The sequence below is a fragment of the Macaca nemestrina genome, chromosome 16 (assembly GCF_043159975.1).
Source record: "Macaca nemestrina isolate mMacNem1 chromosome 16, mMacNem.hap1, whole genome shotgun sequence".
Lineage (NCBI taxonomy): Eukaryota > Metazoa > Chordata > Mammalia > Primates > Cercopithecidae > Macaca > Macaca nemestrina.
The window spans coordinates 85,673,973-85,692,237 of NC_092140.1; the positions used below are offsets into that span (position 1 = coordinate 85,673,973).

Below are 18,265 nucleotides of genomic sequence, written 5' to 3' on the forward strand. Positions count from 1 at the left end.
AGCAAGAGAGAGAGGGAGAGAGAGAGAGAGAGAGAGAATGGGTGGGGGAGGTACCACATATTTTTAAACAATCAGATCTTATGGGGATTCAAAGCGAGAGCTCACTTAACACTACGGGGACAGACAGCACAAGTCATTCATGAGGGATCCACCCCCATGATCCAAACACCTCCCACCAGGCCCCACCTCCAACACTGGGGCTCACATTTCAACATGAGATTTGGGCAAGGACAAATATCCAAACTATGTCAATTAGTAATGTTTGTAATACAGCTCAAAACCAGGATCTTCTATTTCCAAATCTTGCTCAGTAGAACATGTCTCAGGCTATTTGAATCTACCTTAGAAAGCCAACTAGCCTTTTCCTTGAGTTTAGTAACTAAGCATTCACTTGTCCTGTTGTGTTTATTCAATTGCAACAAGAGATTTTGGCTATGGCACCAATACCTCCCTGTCTAGTTAGAAGGAAGTTGAAAGTTATAGGATTCGCCTAACAATTTGGGCCTGTGCGTTTAAACTTACTTTCTGTGCTTCTAGGGCCAAAGCGATAAAATTTTCTTCTTCTATAAAGGTTAAGGAGAGGCTTGAACTACCTTTTCTTTTCTTTTTTTTTTTTTGAACTACCCTTTTTAACTGTATTAATGCCATAGTGGGTGTTAGGGGCTCTCATGGTGCATATGAAAAGAGAATCATTGATATCCCTAGGAGGTTTTCCCCAATTCCCTGTAGTTGCCTCAATTTGGAGGTAATTCCAGAGGGACACACCGTTGACAGGTGGGATAGCCGCTTTAAATATTTTGAAGTCCCAGACAATCAGTCCAAATGCCCTTGGGGAAGGCATGAAAAGTGGTATCCTATGGGGAAACAGGTGGGGTCTGAGGTATAGTAATTATTAGCAATTACTGGGATTAACAACTGGGTGGATCCCTCAGGAGAGCAGAGTCTTTGTGTGGAACTGAATGCAGTTTGTAAGGCTGGTTGGGAAGTGGTGGAAGAGAAAATGGTTAACATTAGAGATAAAAGTACTCCTACATTTTTTCCTACACTTGATCCTGAGAAAGTGGAGTCATTCAGTTTGGAGATTTCAAGAGACTCATTAATCATGTTTGGAATTAAGTTTCATTCAGTACATGCCGAGAAATTGGGGATAATAGAAGAGTCAAGGGCCATAAGGCATGAGACTCTGGGCAGGTTGAGTTCCTTAAGGAGTTTGGCTAGTTTGAATATAAGAGTACCATTGGCCTGCTTGTTTCATTTTTCCAGAGGACTGGTAAGAAGACTGCAGTTTTTGTAACATTGGAAGTACTTGTTGAAGATCCTGAATAACCTTACTACTGAAGTGAGTTCCTCCACTGTTATTAAAAAAACAAAGAGATTCCTAAGAGGGGAAAATTCTTTCTGGTCTCAGCTTAACTTCAGTGGTGATGGTAGCTTGTTTACAGAGAAAAGCTTTTAACCATGCTGAAAACATGCCAACTATGGTTAGGACATTTTTGTACCCATGAGACTTTGCGAGTTTATATATTTTCCAATGAAAACAAGGACTAGAGAGAGTTGACTCTCATCCTTGTCCCACTTTACATGTTGACTAGGATTGTGTTTCTGGCAGATGGGGCAAGTTGAAGTTAACGGCTCAATATTAGGGCATCTCGAACAATATTTGTGGAGATCCTTCAGATTTTCTTTGCCATAATGTGTAACCTCATGGAGGCTGCAGAATAAATTTTAGGTGAGGGACCGAGAGAAATCAAACAGTTGTCTAGGTGTCTCCAAAGCCCATCTGAGTAGATAAAACATCCAGCTTGTTGCTTTTTTGCTTTTTCAGCCTCAGGTGCTAGCAGCTGTTATATCTTAAGTTTCTTAAGAGTTTCTATCTTTAGAGTAGGTTAAGCAAGGAGAAGTATACATGTGATTCAGGGGATGTCTTCTTGGGAAGCAGAAACCTTAGCATATTTTCAGCCAGTTAAGTTTCCTTTAGCTTTGTTAGTCTAGCCACTAGTGTGAGCTTTGATTTTTGAGAACAGCTAATTTCTGGATAGCTGTAAAGACTTAAATAGGAGGGCCGGGTGCGGTGGCTCACGCTTGTAATCCCAGCACTTTGGGAGGCCGAGGCGGGTGGATTACCTGAGGTCAGGAGTTTGAGACCAGCCTGGCCAACATGGCGAAACCCCATCTCAACCAGAAGTACAAAAAAAAAAAAAATTAGCCGGGCATGTTGGTGGGCACCCGTAATCCCAGCTACTCAGGAGGCTAAGGCAGGAGAATTGCTTGAACCCGGGAGGCAGAGGTTGCAGTGAGCCAAGATCGAGCCACTGCACTCCAGCCTGGGCAACAAGAGCGAGACTCCATCTCAAAAAAAAAAAAAAAAAAAGATGTAAATAGGTTAGCGAGTTGGGTTCTGATCGGTACTCCTCAGTTGTCATAAACCTCTTTCTTTCCATAGCATACCAAAATCATGTACAATTCCAAAAGTAAACTGGCTGTCTGTATAAATGTTAGTTCCCTTATCTTGTGCTAACATGCAAGTTTGGGTGAGTGCTTAAGAATTCAATGATTTAGGCCACGTTAACTTAAGTGGAGATTTCAACTTAACAGGCTGTTGAAAATCTGCAATAGTGTATCCTGCTTAAAATTCCCCATTTGTACTCCTGAAGTAAGAACCATCTACAAAGAAGGTGATATCAAGGTCTCTGAGAGGAGTTCTGCTGATGTCAGAGTGAGGAAATGTGAATGACTGTGTGACGGTGATATAGTCACAAGGTTGTCCTTCAGAGGGAATGGGAAGAAAAGTGGCCTGATTGTTTTGACTACAGTGGACAGTGATGTGAGAGGAAGACAGTGGCAGGGTTTCACAGGAGGTGAGTCCAAAGTGGAAACGTGTTAGGTGTTCTCAGTGACTTCTAATGTCTGAACTACATGGGTAAGTAAAGGTTGAGTGAATGACTAAAAATAAAGTCAGTTCTGATGGAGCAGCAACTTCATACAAGCAAGGGGAGAAATGCTTGAGCCTCTGGGTCTAAAAGGATGCTAAATTACCAACCAGGCCTCTGGCTTCCCTTGTGTTTTGGGGTGAGGACCCCTAAAGCATGTCTCTTCTTTTATGTAAAAAAGGGAAAGGGGTACTGAATATTGGAGAGACCAAGTGGGAAAAGTGGCTAGAGAGGACTTCAGATTTTGAAATGCAGATATGGAAGGAAAGTCTCAAAGTAAGGTGATTGGAGGTGGTTTCCTTTTAGTCATGGCAAGTAAGGACAGGCAATTGTGAAAAAACCAGGGATCTAATTCCAGCAACAGCCAACCAATCCTACAAACCCTGAGTTAATTTTTGGTATCAGGGAGAGGCATAGTGAGTAAAAAAATAAAATAAAAAAAATTCACTTCTACTGGATGCATACACTAATACAAGGTCTCAATAATAATAAGGGAACTGTGAAGTGGGGAGAGATATATGGAAGTTCCCTGTCCCTGCTGCTCAATTTGTCTGTAAACCTAAAAATAAAATCTAATTTACACACACACACACACACACACACACACACACACCCCTAAAAAGGGATCTCTGCTGCAATTTGCAAGGTTTTCTGTTTTCGGGGGCTGTTTTTTGTTTTCCTACAGGCTCATAATTTCAAATTAGTGATGCTTCCTTTTTTTTCTATATATATAAAGGCTGGAAGAAAACTTGTCGAACCTTTATATTCTAAGAACTGAGTAATTATTCTACAAACCAACAAATATTAACAGCGTCCTATAACCAACTCATTTAATCTTCACACAATCCTATGAAATACTACTGTTCACATTTTACAAAAGAAGAAACAATTCAAAGAGACAAGTCGAACAATACATACTAGAACGAGGCGACTACTGTGGATTCCAAAACCAAAGTTCCAAACCACAAAATCGAATCTAGGAAAACTGGCGCTCTCGAGTGTCGTCAGTTAAAAAACAAGGAACACCAGAGAAGGATCGCGATATTACACAAACTACTACTCCCAACATGCAAAGCGGATTCTTTCCCTCGGTATCGGCCTGGGAGTCCGAGAGGCCCAGCAGCCCTCGGGGCGCGAAAGGCAACCTGGGAGCGGTAGTTCTCCTGGGCCCTAGTATTGTCGCCCACGCGGCAGTAGCGGCTTCTACGGCTCCAAGCCAGCGGGTCCTGTGAAGGCGAGCAGACGCGGAGAAAGGACGCGGGAGTGAGAGAGGGTGAGTCAGCTACTGTCTAAACGATAAAGGGAGGCGGCTCCGCAGGGTAGGGCTGAATTCAGTAAATGGGCTCGTGCTGCGGTCTCTTGGGAGACGCTGCTATCTTAGCGTCAGCGAGGGAAGGTTGAGGAGGAGCCAGAGCCGGGTCCTGCAGCCTTTCTCGCCATCAGCGCCCGTCGCCATCTCCACCATGCAGTCCCGGGAAGACGCCCCGCGCTCTCGCCGCCTCGCCAGTCCCCGTGGTGGGAAGCGGCCCAAGAAGATTCACAAACCCACGGTTTCGGCCTTTTTCACGGGTCCAGAGGAATTAAAGGACACGGCCCATTCTGCAGCGCTGCTGGCACAGCTCAAGTCCTTCTACGATGCGCGGCAGCTGTGTGATGTGACCATCGAGGTGGTGACGCCTGGCAGCGGGCCTGGCACGGGTCGCCTCTTCCCCTGCAACCGCAATGTGCTGGCCGCCGCGTGTCCCTACTTCAAGAGCATGTTCACAGGTGGCATGTACGAGAGCCAGCAGACTAGCGTGACCATGCACGATGTGGACGCCGAGTCCTTCGAGGTGTTGGTCGACTACTGCTACACGGGTCGTGTGTCTCTCAGCGAGGCCAACGTGGAGCGCCTGTACGCGGCCTCCGACATGCTGCAACTGGAGTATGTGCGGGAAGCCTGTGCCTCCTTCTTAGCCCGACGTCTTGACCTGACCAACTGCACTGCCATCCTCAAGTTTGCAGACGCCTTTGGCCATCGCAAGCTGCGATCCCAGGCCCAGTCCTATATAGCTCAGAACTTCAAGCAGCTCAGCCACATGGGTTCAATTCGGGAGGAGACTCTAGCAGATCTGACCCTGGCCCAGCTGCTGGCTGTCCTGCGCTTAGATAGTCTGGACGTGGAGAGTGAGCAGACAGTGTGCCACGTGGCAGTGCAGTGGCTGGAGGCTGCTCCCAAGGAGCGGGGTCCCAGTGCTGCGGAAGTCTTCAAGTGCGTGCGCTGGATGCACTTCACTGAAGAAGATCAGGACTACTTAGAAGGGCTGCTGACCAAGCCCATCGTGAAGAAGTACTGCCTGGACGTTATCGAAGGGGCCCTGCAGATGCGCTATGGTGACCTGTTGTACAAGTCTCTGGTGCCAGTGCCAAACAGCAGCAGCAGCAGCAGTAGCAGCAGCAACTCTCTTGTATCTGCAGCAGAAAATCCACCCCAGAGACTGGGTATGTGTGCCAAGGAGATGGTGATCTTCTTTGGACACCCCAGAGATCCCTTTCTCTGCTGTGATCCATACTCGGGGGACCTTTACAAAGTGCCGTCACCTTTGACCTGTCTGGCTCACACTAGGACTGTCACCACCTTAGCTGTCTGTATCTCTCCTGACCATGACATCTATCTAGCTGCCCAGCCCAGGACAGACCTCTGGGTGTATAAACCAGCTCAGAACAGTTGGCAGCAACTTGCAGATCGCTTGCTGTGTCGTGAGGGCATGGATGTGGCATATCTCAATGGCTACATCTACATTTTGGGGGGGCGAGACCCTATTACTGGAGTTAAGTTGAAGGAAGTGGAATGCTACAATGTGAAGAGAAACCAGTGGGCATTGGTGGCTCCACTGCCCCATTCTTTTTTATCCTTTGACCTAATGGTAATTCGGGACTATCTCTATGCTCTCAACAGTAAGCGCATGTTCTGTTATGATCCTAGCCATAATATGTGGTTGAAGTGCGTTTCTCTGAAGCGCAATGACTTTCAGGAAGCGTGCGTCTTCAATGAGGAGATCTACTGTATCTGTGACATCCCAGTCATGAAGGTCTACAACCCAGTTAGGGCAGAATGGAGGCAAATGAATAATATTCCCTTGGTCTCAGAGACCAACAACTACCGGATTATCAAGCATGGCCAAAAATTGTTGCTCATCACCTCTCGCACCCCACAATGGAAAAAGAACCGGGTGACTGTGTATGAATATGATATTAGGGGAGACCAATGGATTAATATAGGTACCACATTAGGCCTCTTGCAGTTTGATTCTAACTTTTTTTGCCTCTCTGCTCGTGTTTATCCTTCCTGCCTTGAACCTGGTCAGAGTTTTCTCACTGAAGAAGAAGAAATACCAAGTGAGTCTAGCACTGAATGGGACTTAGGTGGATTCAGTGAGCCAGACTCTGAGTCAGGAAGTTCAAGTTCTCTTTCTGATGATGATTTTTGGGTGCGTGTAGCGCCTCAGTGAAATGCACAGGATAAGCAGGGTTTGTTGTAACTGAATTGAAACACTAAGTTGTTTTTACTGTTTTGGAAAATATCTTAAATATCCTTTTTGTTCCTAAAGGAAAGGAAAAGTTGATTAGCTGCTGGTTTGGTTTAGAAAAAGTAATATTTGAAATACGAAGGTAATTTAATATTACAAATTTTAACACTCAGATCAACCTTTTAATAATTTTCTGTGCTAAGGGTCCAGTATTTATTTGATTATTTAGTATGTTTATGTTTCATGACACTAATTTAGTCTTTTGATAAATTTTACATTCTGTTTACTGCCACAAGCACTGTGGCAGTAACTTTTGAATTTTAATTTTTATGATAGAAAAATGATTAGGAATTGCTAGATAGTGTTTTGAAAGCTTATCTTTTTCTTCGGAACAATGTAAATTTCCAAAATGGTTAACCTAAGGGGTCTTTGCAAAATGTGTTATAAGTTAAACATAATTTGGGAAGTTTTACTTTTGTTTTCTTCTATGAAGAAAAAAATGCAGGCCGGGCGTGGTGGCTCACGTCTGTAATCCCAGCACTTTGGGAGGCCGAGGCAGGTGGATCACCTGAGGTCACGAGTTCAAAACCAGCCTGGCCAACATGGTGAAACTCCATCTCTACTAAACATACAAAAATTAGCTGGGCCTGGTGTCGTGTGCCTGTAATCCCAGCTACCCAGGAGGCCAAGGCAGGAGAATTGCTGGAACCCGGGAGTCAGAGGCTAGAGAGAACCGAGATTGGGCCACTGCACTCCAGCCTGGGTGACAGAGCAAGACTCCGTGTCAAAAAAAAGTATATGTGTGTTAGGGTGACTGAATGGTGGTTTCATTTATAATAATACAGAGAATAGCTATAAGCTCATTGACAGTAAAAACAACAAACCAGGATTCTGCTGTTTGAAAAGAAGTTTCGTTTTAATTTTGGAATTTAAGATGCAGATTTGCAAAGCGACCAATTTTCATCTAAAAAATTATATTCTGGTTGTGTCACCAAATCATCAAAAAACTTTAAAAAAGAAGTAACTTGCTTTGTAGATTTGTATTGTTGATCTAAACCTGATACATGCTTCATTTAATCAGAGGAATAATCCTTTTTTCGCTGGACATGTATAAATTTCACTGGATTGTATAAATTTTTATCTATTGCCTTAAAAATGTATGTGATTCTCAATATGTTTTAGCTGCACAGTTTTGGTGTTCATCTTAGAGGATTCTTCAGCAGAAGTGATATTTCTTTACTGTTTTGTGAGGTAATACTGATTTTGAAAATATATATAAGCTAAAAACAGAATTTCGTTGATATCAGTAGTCATTGTGTTAACTATAAAGTCAAGTGCCAGCAAAGAACTTTAAAACTATAAAGCTGTGTATAGAACTGTTTTGTGTAGCATGGAAATACTCTGTCAGCTTTTTAAAGTCACTAAATGTTCTTGATTATCAGCTTGAAGGTATTTTTGTATTACAAGTTGACAGTTGCTGGGTGTAGTGGCTCATGCCTGTAATCCTAGCAACTCAGGGGGCTGAGATGGCACGATTGCTTCAGCCCAGGAGTTTGAGAGCAGCCTGGGCAACATAGCAAAACCCCATCTCTACAAAAATAAAAAATTTGTCTGGGAATGGTGGTCCAAGTCTGTAGTCCCAGCTGTTTGGGAGGATCACTTGAATGTAGGATCACTTGAGTCTGGGAGTTCGGAGCTGCAGCTGTGATCACATCTCTGCACTCCAGCTTTGGCAACACAGCAAGTTCCCATCTCTTAGAAAAACAAAGTTGATAGTTAAAGAACATAAGTGGATGATGGCATTTGAGGCCACTGGTGAAAGTATGTTTTCTCTAAAATATTTCTCTAATAGTGATATAAATGGCTATTTTATTATGATGTTTGTATGTGTTTTGTATTTCTCTGTAAACCGTGCTCCAGTCTTTGTTTTTCTGTTACCATAATGTAAGAGAAAGTCCAGGAACAGAGACTACATCCCACGAAACTGACATTGTTAAACACACTAAAACAAAAGTACTTACCTCTTGAAGATTTAATATATAATGCTTGACATGATACATGTACATGATAAATGACCAGATGCTTATGGTCTACATTTTCCTTTATTCTGTTAGTATTACCTTCCTTAATCTTTGTTCATTAACACGCTAATTCCTCTTCAGTGTTTGTTTTCTAGTGACAGAATGTTAATATTTGTTACACCCTGGCAGAAGGGAGAGAAATGTGTTTGGGGTGGGTAACTAAATTTTTGAGTGAAATATCCTAAGATGAGAATGGAAGAGGGAGACACAAAAAGAGTTATAACAAAAAACAATAGTTTTTTTTAGCCATTGACTGGCTCTTTAAATAGTCTACAAGACATTCATGTTTAACATCACTTTTAGTGAAATAAAATGTGCCGTACTACTATGTGCTTCAAAAGGGCAAATGTGCTTTAGTGCCCTAAGGCTAAATTTTGGTCATTTGACATCAGAGATGTTAATAAGTATTGAACTTAATATGCGCCTATTTCTCAATAGTGTTATTTTTTGGCTAGCATTTTCTTTACCATTATCTTGTTGATAGCTTTTTGTTCTCTAAGGTTGAAACATGACAGTGCTAATCTCAAACAGATTACCCATCTGCAGAATTAAGGAAAGCAATTTATGTATGAAAGACATTCTCCAATTCGTCATTCTCAACCTTTGAATTAAAGCTTAGACTAAATAGTAGTATATCGTGGGAAGGATTTTGGTTTTGTGATATTTCTGTGAATTAAGGAATAGATGTTAACCATTATTTTGTAGAAAAGTGATTTGTATGTGGTTAATTATAAATAAAACTGGTACCAGAACTTATGCTTCCTGAATTCTTACTTCAGTGATTCCACTAAATGTATAAAACTTTTGTGTGTGCAGTTAATCAGGGGTCCCCAGCCCCCAGGCTGCAGACCTGTACCGGTCTGTGGCTTGTTAGGAACTGGGCTCACACAGTGAGCTGCAGGCAAGCGAGCATTAGCTCTGCCTCCTATTAGATCAGCAGTGGCATTAGATTCTCATAGGAGCGTAAACTCTATTGTGAACTGCATGTGCAAGGGATCTATGTTACATGTTCCTAATGAGAATCTAATTAATGCCTGATGATCTGAGGTGGAACGGTTTCATCCTGAAACTATCCCCATACCCCTAGTCGTGGAAACTGGTCCCTGGTGCCAAAAAGGTTGGGGATCACTGCAGTGAATGATACAACTAGCAGTGCTGAAATCCCTTCATGACAACATAATTGTCTAGTTTTCCAATTAATCCACACATTTTAGCAAACGCGTAATATAATGTCATTTGTCAGACTACCATCTGTAAGATTTAGAATGACATTATCTTTTGTATTTATGTCCCTGTAGTCTGAAAAGCTGAGAACCCAAATTATTGTAAATTCTTTTAGATGCAGATGATAAGTAGTATTAGGGTTTTCGAAAGGATAAAATAGAAACAAATTTAGCCACTAACTTGTCTAAATATGGATTAAAGATTGAAATTAAGTAGTAATAGCTCTTTTTCATCATTTTTAATTGAGCAGGGATTTATTTTTTAATTTTTATATCTTGTTGAGAATCTGAGGAAAGCTTTTGATCCATTCCCAAGCAAAAGGGACATAATTTATAATTTCAAAGATGTTTCCCCATTTCTGAAGCTCATCAGACCCGAGGTAAGAGCACTTGTAATAGGATCTCTTTTGCCATACCTGCTTAAAAATTTCAACACCCCTGGCCGGGCGCGGTGGCTCAAGCCTGTAATCCCAGCACTTTGGGAGGCCGAGGTGGGCGGATCACGAGGTCAGGAGATCGAGACCATCCTGGCTGACACGGTGAAACCCCGTCTCTACTAAAAAATACAAAAAAAACTAGCCGGGCGAGGTGGCGGGCGCCTGTAGTCCCAGCTACTGGGGAGGCTGAGGCAGGAGAATTGCGTGAACCCGGGAGGCGGAGCCTGCAGTGAGCTGAGATCCGGCCACTGCACTCCAGCCTGGGCGGGAGAGCGAGACTCCGTCTCAAAAAAAAAAAAAAAAAAAAAATTTCAACACCCCTTTTATTATGCTAAATAACCTGATTTGTTTTTAAATAGAGACAGGGTCTGTATTAATCTGTTCTCATGCTGCTAATAAAGACATACCCGAGACCCGGTAATTTATAAGGAAAAGGAGGTTTAATGGACTCACAGTTCCATGTGGCTGAGGAGGCCTCACAATCATGGTGGAAGGCAAAAGGCCAAGCAAGGTGGCTCATACCTGTAATCCCAGCACTTTGGGAGGCCAAGGTGGACAGGATCACGTGAGAGCAGGAGTTTGAGACCAGCCTGGCCAACATGGCAAAACCCCATCTCTACTGAAAAATACAAAAATTAGCTGGGCTTGATGACAGGCACCTATAGTCCCAGCTACTCTGGAGGCTGAGGCAGGAGAATCACTTGAACCCAGGAGACAGAGGTTGCAATGAGCTGAGATCGTGCCACTGCACTCCAGCCTGGGCAACACAGTGAGACTCCATCTCAAAAAAAAAAAAAAGTCACACCTTACCTGGTGGCAGGCAAGAGAGAGCATGTGCAGGGGAGCTCCCTATGTAAAACCATCAGATTTGATGAGACTTATTCGCTGTCAGGAGAACAACACAGAATAGACCCACCCTCATGATTCAATTACCTCCCACCGGGTCCCTCCTGTGACATGTGGGAATTATGGGAGCTAAAATTCGAGATTTGGGTGGGGACACAGACAAACCATATTAGAGTCTCATTATTTTGCCTAGGCTGGAGTGCAGTGGCACAATCATAGCTCACTGTAAACTTGAACTCCTGGACTCAAGCCATCCTCCCACCTTAGCCTCCTGAGTAACTAGGACTACAGGCACACACCACCATTACCAGCTAATTTTTAAAAATTTTTTGTTGAAATAATACACTCCTGGCCTCAAGTTTTATTCTCCCACCTCAGCCTCCCAAAGTGCTGGGATTACATGTATAAGCCACCATGCCCAGCCTTATTCCAACTAAGGCTTTATTATTTTTTTATTTTTATTTTTATTGAGACAGAGTCTTGCTCTGTCTCCCAGGCTGGAACTCAGTGGTGCAATCTCAGCTCACTGCACCCTCCGCCTCCCGGGTTCAAGCAATTGTCCTGCTTCAGCCTCCTGAATAGCTGGGATTGTAGGCACCTGCCACTATACCCAGCTAATTTTTGTATTTTTCATAGAGACAGTGTTTCACCATGTCAGCCAGGCTGGTCTCTTTTAACCATGTAAGGTCTTCCACGGCTGCATCCCAAGTCAGCATTAAGATTTCAGAGGCCAGCTTTCCCTATAGTAAACTTAAAGCATTTCTCAGGCAGAAGCAGAATCAATTGTGAAGATATTTGAAGATCCAGAAACTACAAGGCAAATGCAGCCAACCAGGGATGGGAGGATACTGTTTGACTACCTGGCAGACCAGCTTGGCTTTAGGCAGGAATATTTAGATTAGCTCTACAGATAGGCAAAATTCCAATATGAATGTGGGAATTACTCAGGAGCAGCAGAATATCTTTATTTTTTTAGAGTGCTGGTGAATTCTTAATTTACAGATTAGCTGTATTTTGCTTCACTTGCAAGTGCATTGAAGGTTCCAGCAACAGATAGATAATAATTCTGTGAGTTCTCCACTCCAGTCTCTTCAGCAGAGAACATGGCTCTTTCACTGGTCTCTGTTTTCTTCAGTCACCCCAAAGGTCACAATAATATTATTAATCTCTTCCTTTACCAACCACAGTATCTTAATGCATTTCAGACAGTGCGTCCACACATTCCTCACTATTTGACCACAGCAGTTATAACAAAGAAGGATGCTCAAAAACTTCAGCAGGTGCTGAAAGATCTAGTCAAAGTTATTCAACAGGAGTCTTAAACATATAAAGACCCAATTACAGAATTTATTGAATACTTATGTGTTAACTTTGACTTTGATGGGGCTCAGATAAAGCTGAGGGAATGTGAATCAGTGTTTGTGAATGACTTCTTGGTGGCCTGTCTGGAGGATTTCACTGATAATGCCCGTCTCTTCATATCCGAGACTTTCTATCACAGCTACCAGTATATCGGCATTAACATGTGGCAGACAAACTAAACATGACTCCAGAAGAACCTGAAAGATAGACTGTAAATTTGATTAGACATGTAAGACTGGATGCCAAGATTGATTCTAAATTAGGTCATGGATAACAGTGCAGTCTCACCCTATCAGCAAGTGATTGAAAAGACCAAAAGCTTTTCTTTTAGAAGTCAAATGTTGGCCATGAATATTGAAAAGAAACTTAATCAGAATAGCAGGTCACAGGCTCCTAACTGGGCAACTCAAGATTCTGGCGTCTACTGAAGAACTGTAAAGAAAAGATGAGAAAACTATAGGCTGGATGTGGTGGCTCACACCTGTAATCCTAGCACTTTGGGAGGCCAAGGTGAGTGAATCACCTGAGGTCAGGAGTTTGAGACCAGCCCAGCCAACATGGTGAAACCCCATCTCTACTAAAAATGCAAAAATTAGCTAAGCGTGGTGGCAGGCACCTGTAATCCCAGCTACTCGGGAGGCTGAAGCAGGAAAATCACTTGAATCCAGGAGGCGGAGGTTGCAGTTAGCTGAAATCACGCCATTGCACTCCAGCTTGGGTGACAAGAACAAGACTTGAAAGAAAGAGAGAAAGAAAGAAAAGAAAGAACTATTATATAAAGGGTGATGTACATTTTAGAAACAACATATTGAGTATAAATTTTGAAGAACTGGAATAAACTGGCTATGATTCATTTGGAAAAAATTAGCTGAATGTGGTTGCACATGCCTACTTGGAAGGCTGCAGTGGGAGGATTGCTTGAATCCTAGAGGTCAAGGCTACAGTGAGCTGTGATCATGCTACTGCACTCCAGCTTGGGTTTCAGAGCAAGACCCTGTCTCATAAAAAACAACAACAACAAAAAACCCTAGTCAGTATGGAGCCACCTTTCTCCAATAGAGTCAAGCTTTTACATTCTTACCTCCAAAGCTAAAATTGCTGCTTGAAACTGCTATGTCTCAATCAGGAATATTCTTTTGGGGAAAACTAATCCTTAATTCTTGGAAAACTAGCCAAATCAGATTTATGTAAGTGGGGCCAAAATATTCTTCTAAAACGAATATGCCTTGAAGGAGAGGAGTCAGGAATCTCAATTATAAGCAACAGAACCTTAATTTAGATAATCTTAAGAAAACAAAATAGGATCTTTTTGCCTATCCTAATGAGAAAATCTGGCAATGGCACTCGCTTCAAACACAGCCTAATCCAGAGTCTCAATGTTTACAGGGCTTTCTCTATATACAGAGAAATATATATGTGTGTGTGTATATATATATGTATATGTATATAGAATACAGAGACTATATCTTGGGACAGTGTTTTCTCTTACTTTATGCATTAGTTAGCACATAGGTTGGTCGTATGTAATAGAGACCCTATAATTCTTTTCTTTTTTCTTTTTTTAGATACAGAGTCTCTCTCTGTCACCTAGGCCGGAGTACAGTGGCATGATCATAGCTCACTACAGCCTCGATCGCCTGGGCCCAAGTGATCCTTCCAACTCAGCCTTCCGTGTAGCTGGCCCACAGGCATGCACCACCATGCTCGGTTAATTTTTTTTTTTTTTTTTTTGAGACGGAGTTTCGCTCTTGTGGCCCAGGCTGGAGTGCAATGGCGCCATCTCAGCTCACCGCAATCTCCATCCCCTGGGTTCAAGCGATTCTGCTCTCTCAGCCTTCTAAGTAGCTGGGATTACAGGCATGCACCACCACACCCGGCTACTTTTGTATTTTTAGTAGAGACAGGGTTTCTCCATGTTGGTCAGGCTGGTCTCGAACTCATGACCTCAGGTGATCCACCCACCTCAGCCTCCCAAAGTGCTGGGATTACAGGCGTGAGCCACCATGCCCAGCCTTAATTTTTTTTTTTTTTTTTTTAGTAGAGATCCATGTTGCCCAGGCTGAGACTCCCTAGTTCTTTAAATAAGTTCCTTATATAAAAGTCCAGTCTGTTATGTGGATCCTAATCTACAAAGTCATCTGAGACCCAGGCATTTCTGTCTTCCTGTTCTACTATCCTTACTTAGGGTGCTGCCCTGACCCACACGGTCCAAGGTGGTTCACCCTCATGTCCACATTCCAGCCATCAAGAAAGAAAGGGAAGGGGAGGGCACGATTCTCCCCGTAAGGGAAATTGTGCATATTGCTTCGGGTCGCATGAAATTGGCCAGATCTTAACGACATGGCCACATCTAGCTGCAGGGATGTCTGGGAGAGGTAGTCTCTATTCTGGATCGACATGTATCTAGTTAGAATTCAGCCGTTGCTCCTTGTAGGATAGGGGAGAAAGGCTATTCTTATTATTTTTTATTTATTTATTTTTATTTATTTATTTGTGTTTTTTTTGAGGTGGAGTCTCACTCTGTTGCCCAGGCTGGAGTGCAGTAGTGTGATCTCAGCTCACCACACCCTCCACCTCCTGGGTTCGAGTGATTCTCCTGCCTCAGCCTCCCAAGTAGCTGGGACTACAGGTGCATGCCACCATGCCCAGCTAATTTTTGTATTTTTAGTAGAGATGGCGTTTCACTATGTTAGCCAGCCTGGTCATAATCTGCCTGCCTTGGCCTCCCAAAGTGCTGGGATTACAGGTGTGAGCCACCACACCCGGCCGAAAACTGGAAATTTCTTAGAGCTAACTAGACTATCTAGCAATATTCCAGCATTTTCTGTGCCTGAATCATCTTTGCAGTGCTGTGTGAATGTAATCTACTTATTTCCCCCTTTGTTGAAGTTCAGACCATTAGCCAAAATAGTTTATTCAAAACTTAGTTTCTTGCCCATTTCTTGTACTAATTTCAGGTAGATTGTGCTTTACTCAATATATACATATAGTGCCGTTTTTTTTTGGTTTGTGAAAGCTTCAAAACAACTTTCAGAAAACATTTTGGATAATTCTGTCAAGTATGTGACTCCATTCTATATTTCATTTCTACTAATCTCCCATAAACTTAAAGGTGCTGGGTGCAGTGGCTCATGCCTATAATCCCAGCAGTTTGGGAGGCCGAGGCAGGTGAATGGTTTGAGCCCAGGAGTTTGAGACCAACCTGGGAAACTTGGTAAAACCCTGCCTTTACAAAAAATAGGAAAATTAAGCAGGTATGGTGGCATGTGCCTGTGGTCCCAGCTACTTGGGAGGCTGAGGTGGGAAGATCACTTAAGCCTAGAAGGTCAAGGCTGCAGTGAGAGCCGTGATCATGCCACTGCACTCCAGCCTAGGTGACAAAGTGAGACCCTTTCTCAGAAAACAAAAAGTAGGGCCAGGTGTGGTGGCTCACGCCTGTAATCCCAGCACTTTGGGAGGCTGAGGCAGGTGGATCACTTGAGGTCAGGAGTTCGAGACCAGCCTGACCAACATGGCAAAACCCTGTCTCAACTAAAAATACAAAAATTAGCCAGGTGTGTGGTGCGCACCTGTAGTCCCAGTTCAGTTTATTTTAAACTTAAAAGTTTTAATTTACACTTAAAAGTTTTTAACTTAAAATTAAAAACTTAAAGACAACTTTTTTTTTTTTTGAGACGGAGTTTTGCCGTTGTTGCCTAGGATGGAGTACAGTGTCGCGACCTCAGCTCACTGCAACCTCCGCCTCCTGGGTTCAAGTGATTCTCCTGCCTCAGCCTTCCAAGTTGCTGAGATTACAGACACACACCACCACGCCGGCAAATTTTTGTATTTTTAGTAGAGATGGCGTTCCCCATCATAGCCAGGCTGGTCTCCAACTCCTGACCTCAGGTGGTCCACCTGCCTCTACCTCCCAAAATGCTGGGATTACAGGTGTGAGTCATGGTGAAGACAAGATTTTGTTTATATGATACGACTGGACTCTTCTCCATATTTTACGCTAGTTAGTGCTTGTTCGGTATCATGATCCCATTGCTTGCTTTACGGTAGGGCTCTTCTCATGCTGCAAGCATTCAGTTTATCGATCTGTTTATTCTTTATTATGTGTCTCCTCCATTAGAATATATATGAGGCTGGGCGCGGTGGTTCATGCCTGTAAATCCCAGCACTTTGGGAGGCCAAGGCATTGGATGGCTTGAGTCCAGGAGTTCGAGACCAGCCTCGACAACGTGGCAAAACCCTGTATCTACTAAAAATCCCAAAATTAGCCAGGCATGTGGTGTGTACCTGTTGTCACCAAAAAAGAAGAATGTATATGCCATCAATGCATGAACCATATTTATCTTTTTTGAAGTTCCTAGCAATAGGAACAAGTGCGGCATTGGCACTCAGTGAATATTTGTTGAAGAAATAAAAAAAAAAAGAAATGTGTTTGGTACTTGTTCACATTTATATGACAAACACCTGCATTTATAGCCTCATCTTTTTGTCAATTTTCCAGCTTTGCAGTAGAGCTATTATTAAACTGTTTTGTCTGGTTGTTATAGCAACCCAGAGGCTTCCAGAACTACAGGTTGTTTCTGATGCGCATATTCTACCAGATAACCAAACACACACAGTGTTTTTAATCATGGAATAATGATGTTATTATAAATCACATTTCTCTCACACTGTATGTTTTTCTCTTTTATGAACATAGTGGAGAATTAGAATGGAAACCCAAATCTGTTTAAACCAATAAAAGCTAGGGGGAAAAACAAAGCCATGTGACACACACCTCCACTCCCAACACATTGTTTCCTGCAAGTTTCTCCAACTTTCCACAAGCACTCATGAATTTAGTCAAGTTTTCTGTCCAAGTTGTTAAAGGAGTTTTGAAAGGTAATTGGTGCAAAACAAACTCTAAAAAGCTCTGTTACAGCCTAAACATTTCCTCTTTTTCTCCTAGTTGCCTATTGCTTAAAGTTCATGTTAAATTAGCAAAATGGTAATAGTTTTCTAAAATTGAGACTTGCTCTGAATAAGACCCCAAATCAGGTACTTGCCCACCCCCATCCCTTCACTCACATTTTAGGGGCAGGAACTAAGAAGAATTTTTTAGAATTTTTTTTTAATTAATTAAAACAATTTTTTTAGAGACAGAGTCTCACTCTGTTGCCCAGGCTGGAGTGCAGTGGCACAATCGTAGCTCACTGCAGGCTTGAACTCCTGGATTCAGGGGATCCTCTCACCTCAGCCTCCCAAATAGCTGGAACTACAGGTGCAGCCCACCATAGCCAGCTAACTTGGTTGGGGTTTTTTTTTTTTTTTTTTTTTTTGGTAGAGACGGGGTCTCACTATGTTGCCCAGGCTGGTCTCAAACTACTGTCTCAGCTTCCTGAAGTACTGGGATCACATGTATGAGCTCTCATGCTGAGCCTAATTGTTTTAAATTTTTTTTTAGGAGACAGGGTCTCGTGTTGCCGAGGCTGGAGTGCAGTGGCCATTCACAGGTGTGATTCCACTATGATCAGCATGGGAGGTTTGACTTGCTCCATTTCCGTGCTGGGCCAGTTCACTCCACCTTGGGCAACGTGGTGGTCTCCTGCTCTTGCAAGATCACCATATTGATGCCTAACTTAGTGCAGACACCCAATCAGCATAGTGCACTACCGCCCAGAACTCCTGGACTCAAGCGATCCTCTTCCCTCAGCCTCCCAAGCTGGGACTATAGGTGTGAGCCACCATGCTTGGCCGGAAGGGTTTTATTAAATTAGGTTAGGTTATCATAGAACATTCATTATTAGTTCAATTAACAGGGCTTATCTGAGCCCATCCATCAATAACGTATATAGTTTTTAAAAGGCAGAGTTTATTTTGTAATGGTAGATACCCTATGGG

General features: G+C 42.8%; 2 protein-coding genes and 1 pseudogene across 3 annotated transcripts in view; 2 read left to right on the plus strand and 1 right to left on the minus strand.

Moving 5' to 3' along the window:
• The window catches only part of LOC105491738 (N-alpha-acetyltransferase 16, NatA auxiliary subunit), a 249,151-nt gene extending 245,180 nt beyond the window's left edge, over positions 1 to 3,971 (minus strand). For both annotated transcript variants that reach the window (XM_071081439.1, XM_071081438.1), the window contains exon 1: positions 3,849 to 3,971. The gene's annotated coding sequence lies outside the window, so the exon portion shown is untranslated. The remainder of the gene's footprint in view (positions 1 to 3,848) is intronic.
• Positions 3,972 to 4,092: 121 nt separating this feature from the next.
• LOC105491734 (kelch repeat and BTB domain-containing protein 6) lies at positions 4,093 to 9,272 on the plus strand. Its single transcript, XM_011758392.3, has one exon. It carries the CDS (start codon positions 4,394 to 4,396, stop codon positions 6,419 to 6,421), a length of 2,028 nt encoding a protein of 675 aa, XP_011756694.1. The 5' UTR covers positions 4,093 to 4,393; the 3' UTR covers positions 6,422 to 9,272.
• An 89-nt stretch (positions 9,273 to 9,361) lies between these two features.
• LOC139359119 (eukaryotic translation initiation factor 3 subunit E pseudogene) lies at positions 9,362 to 14,294 on the plus strand (annotated as a pseudogene).
• The last annotated feature ends 3,971 nt before the right edge of the window (positions 14,295 to 18,265 follow it).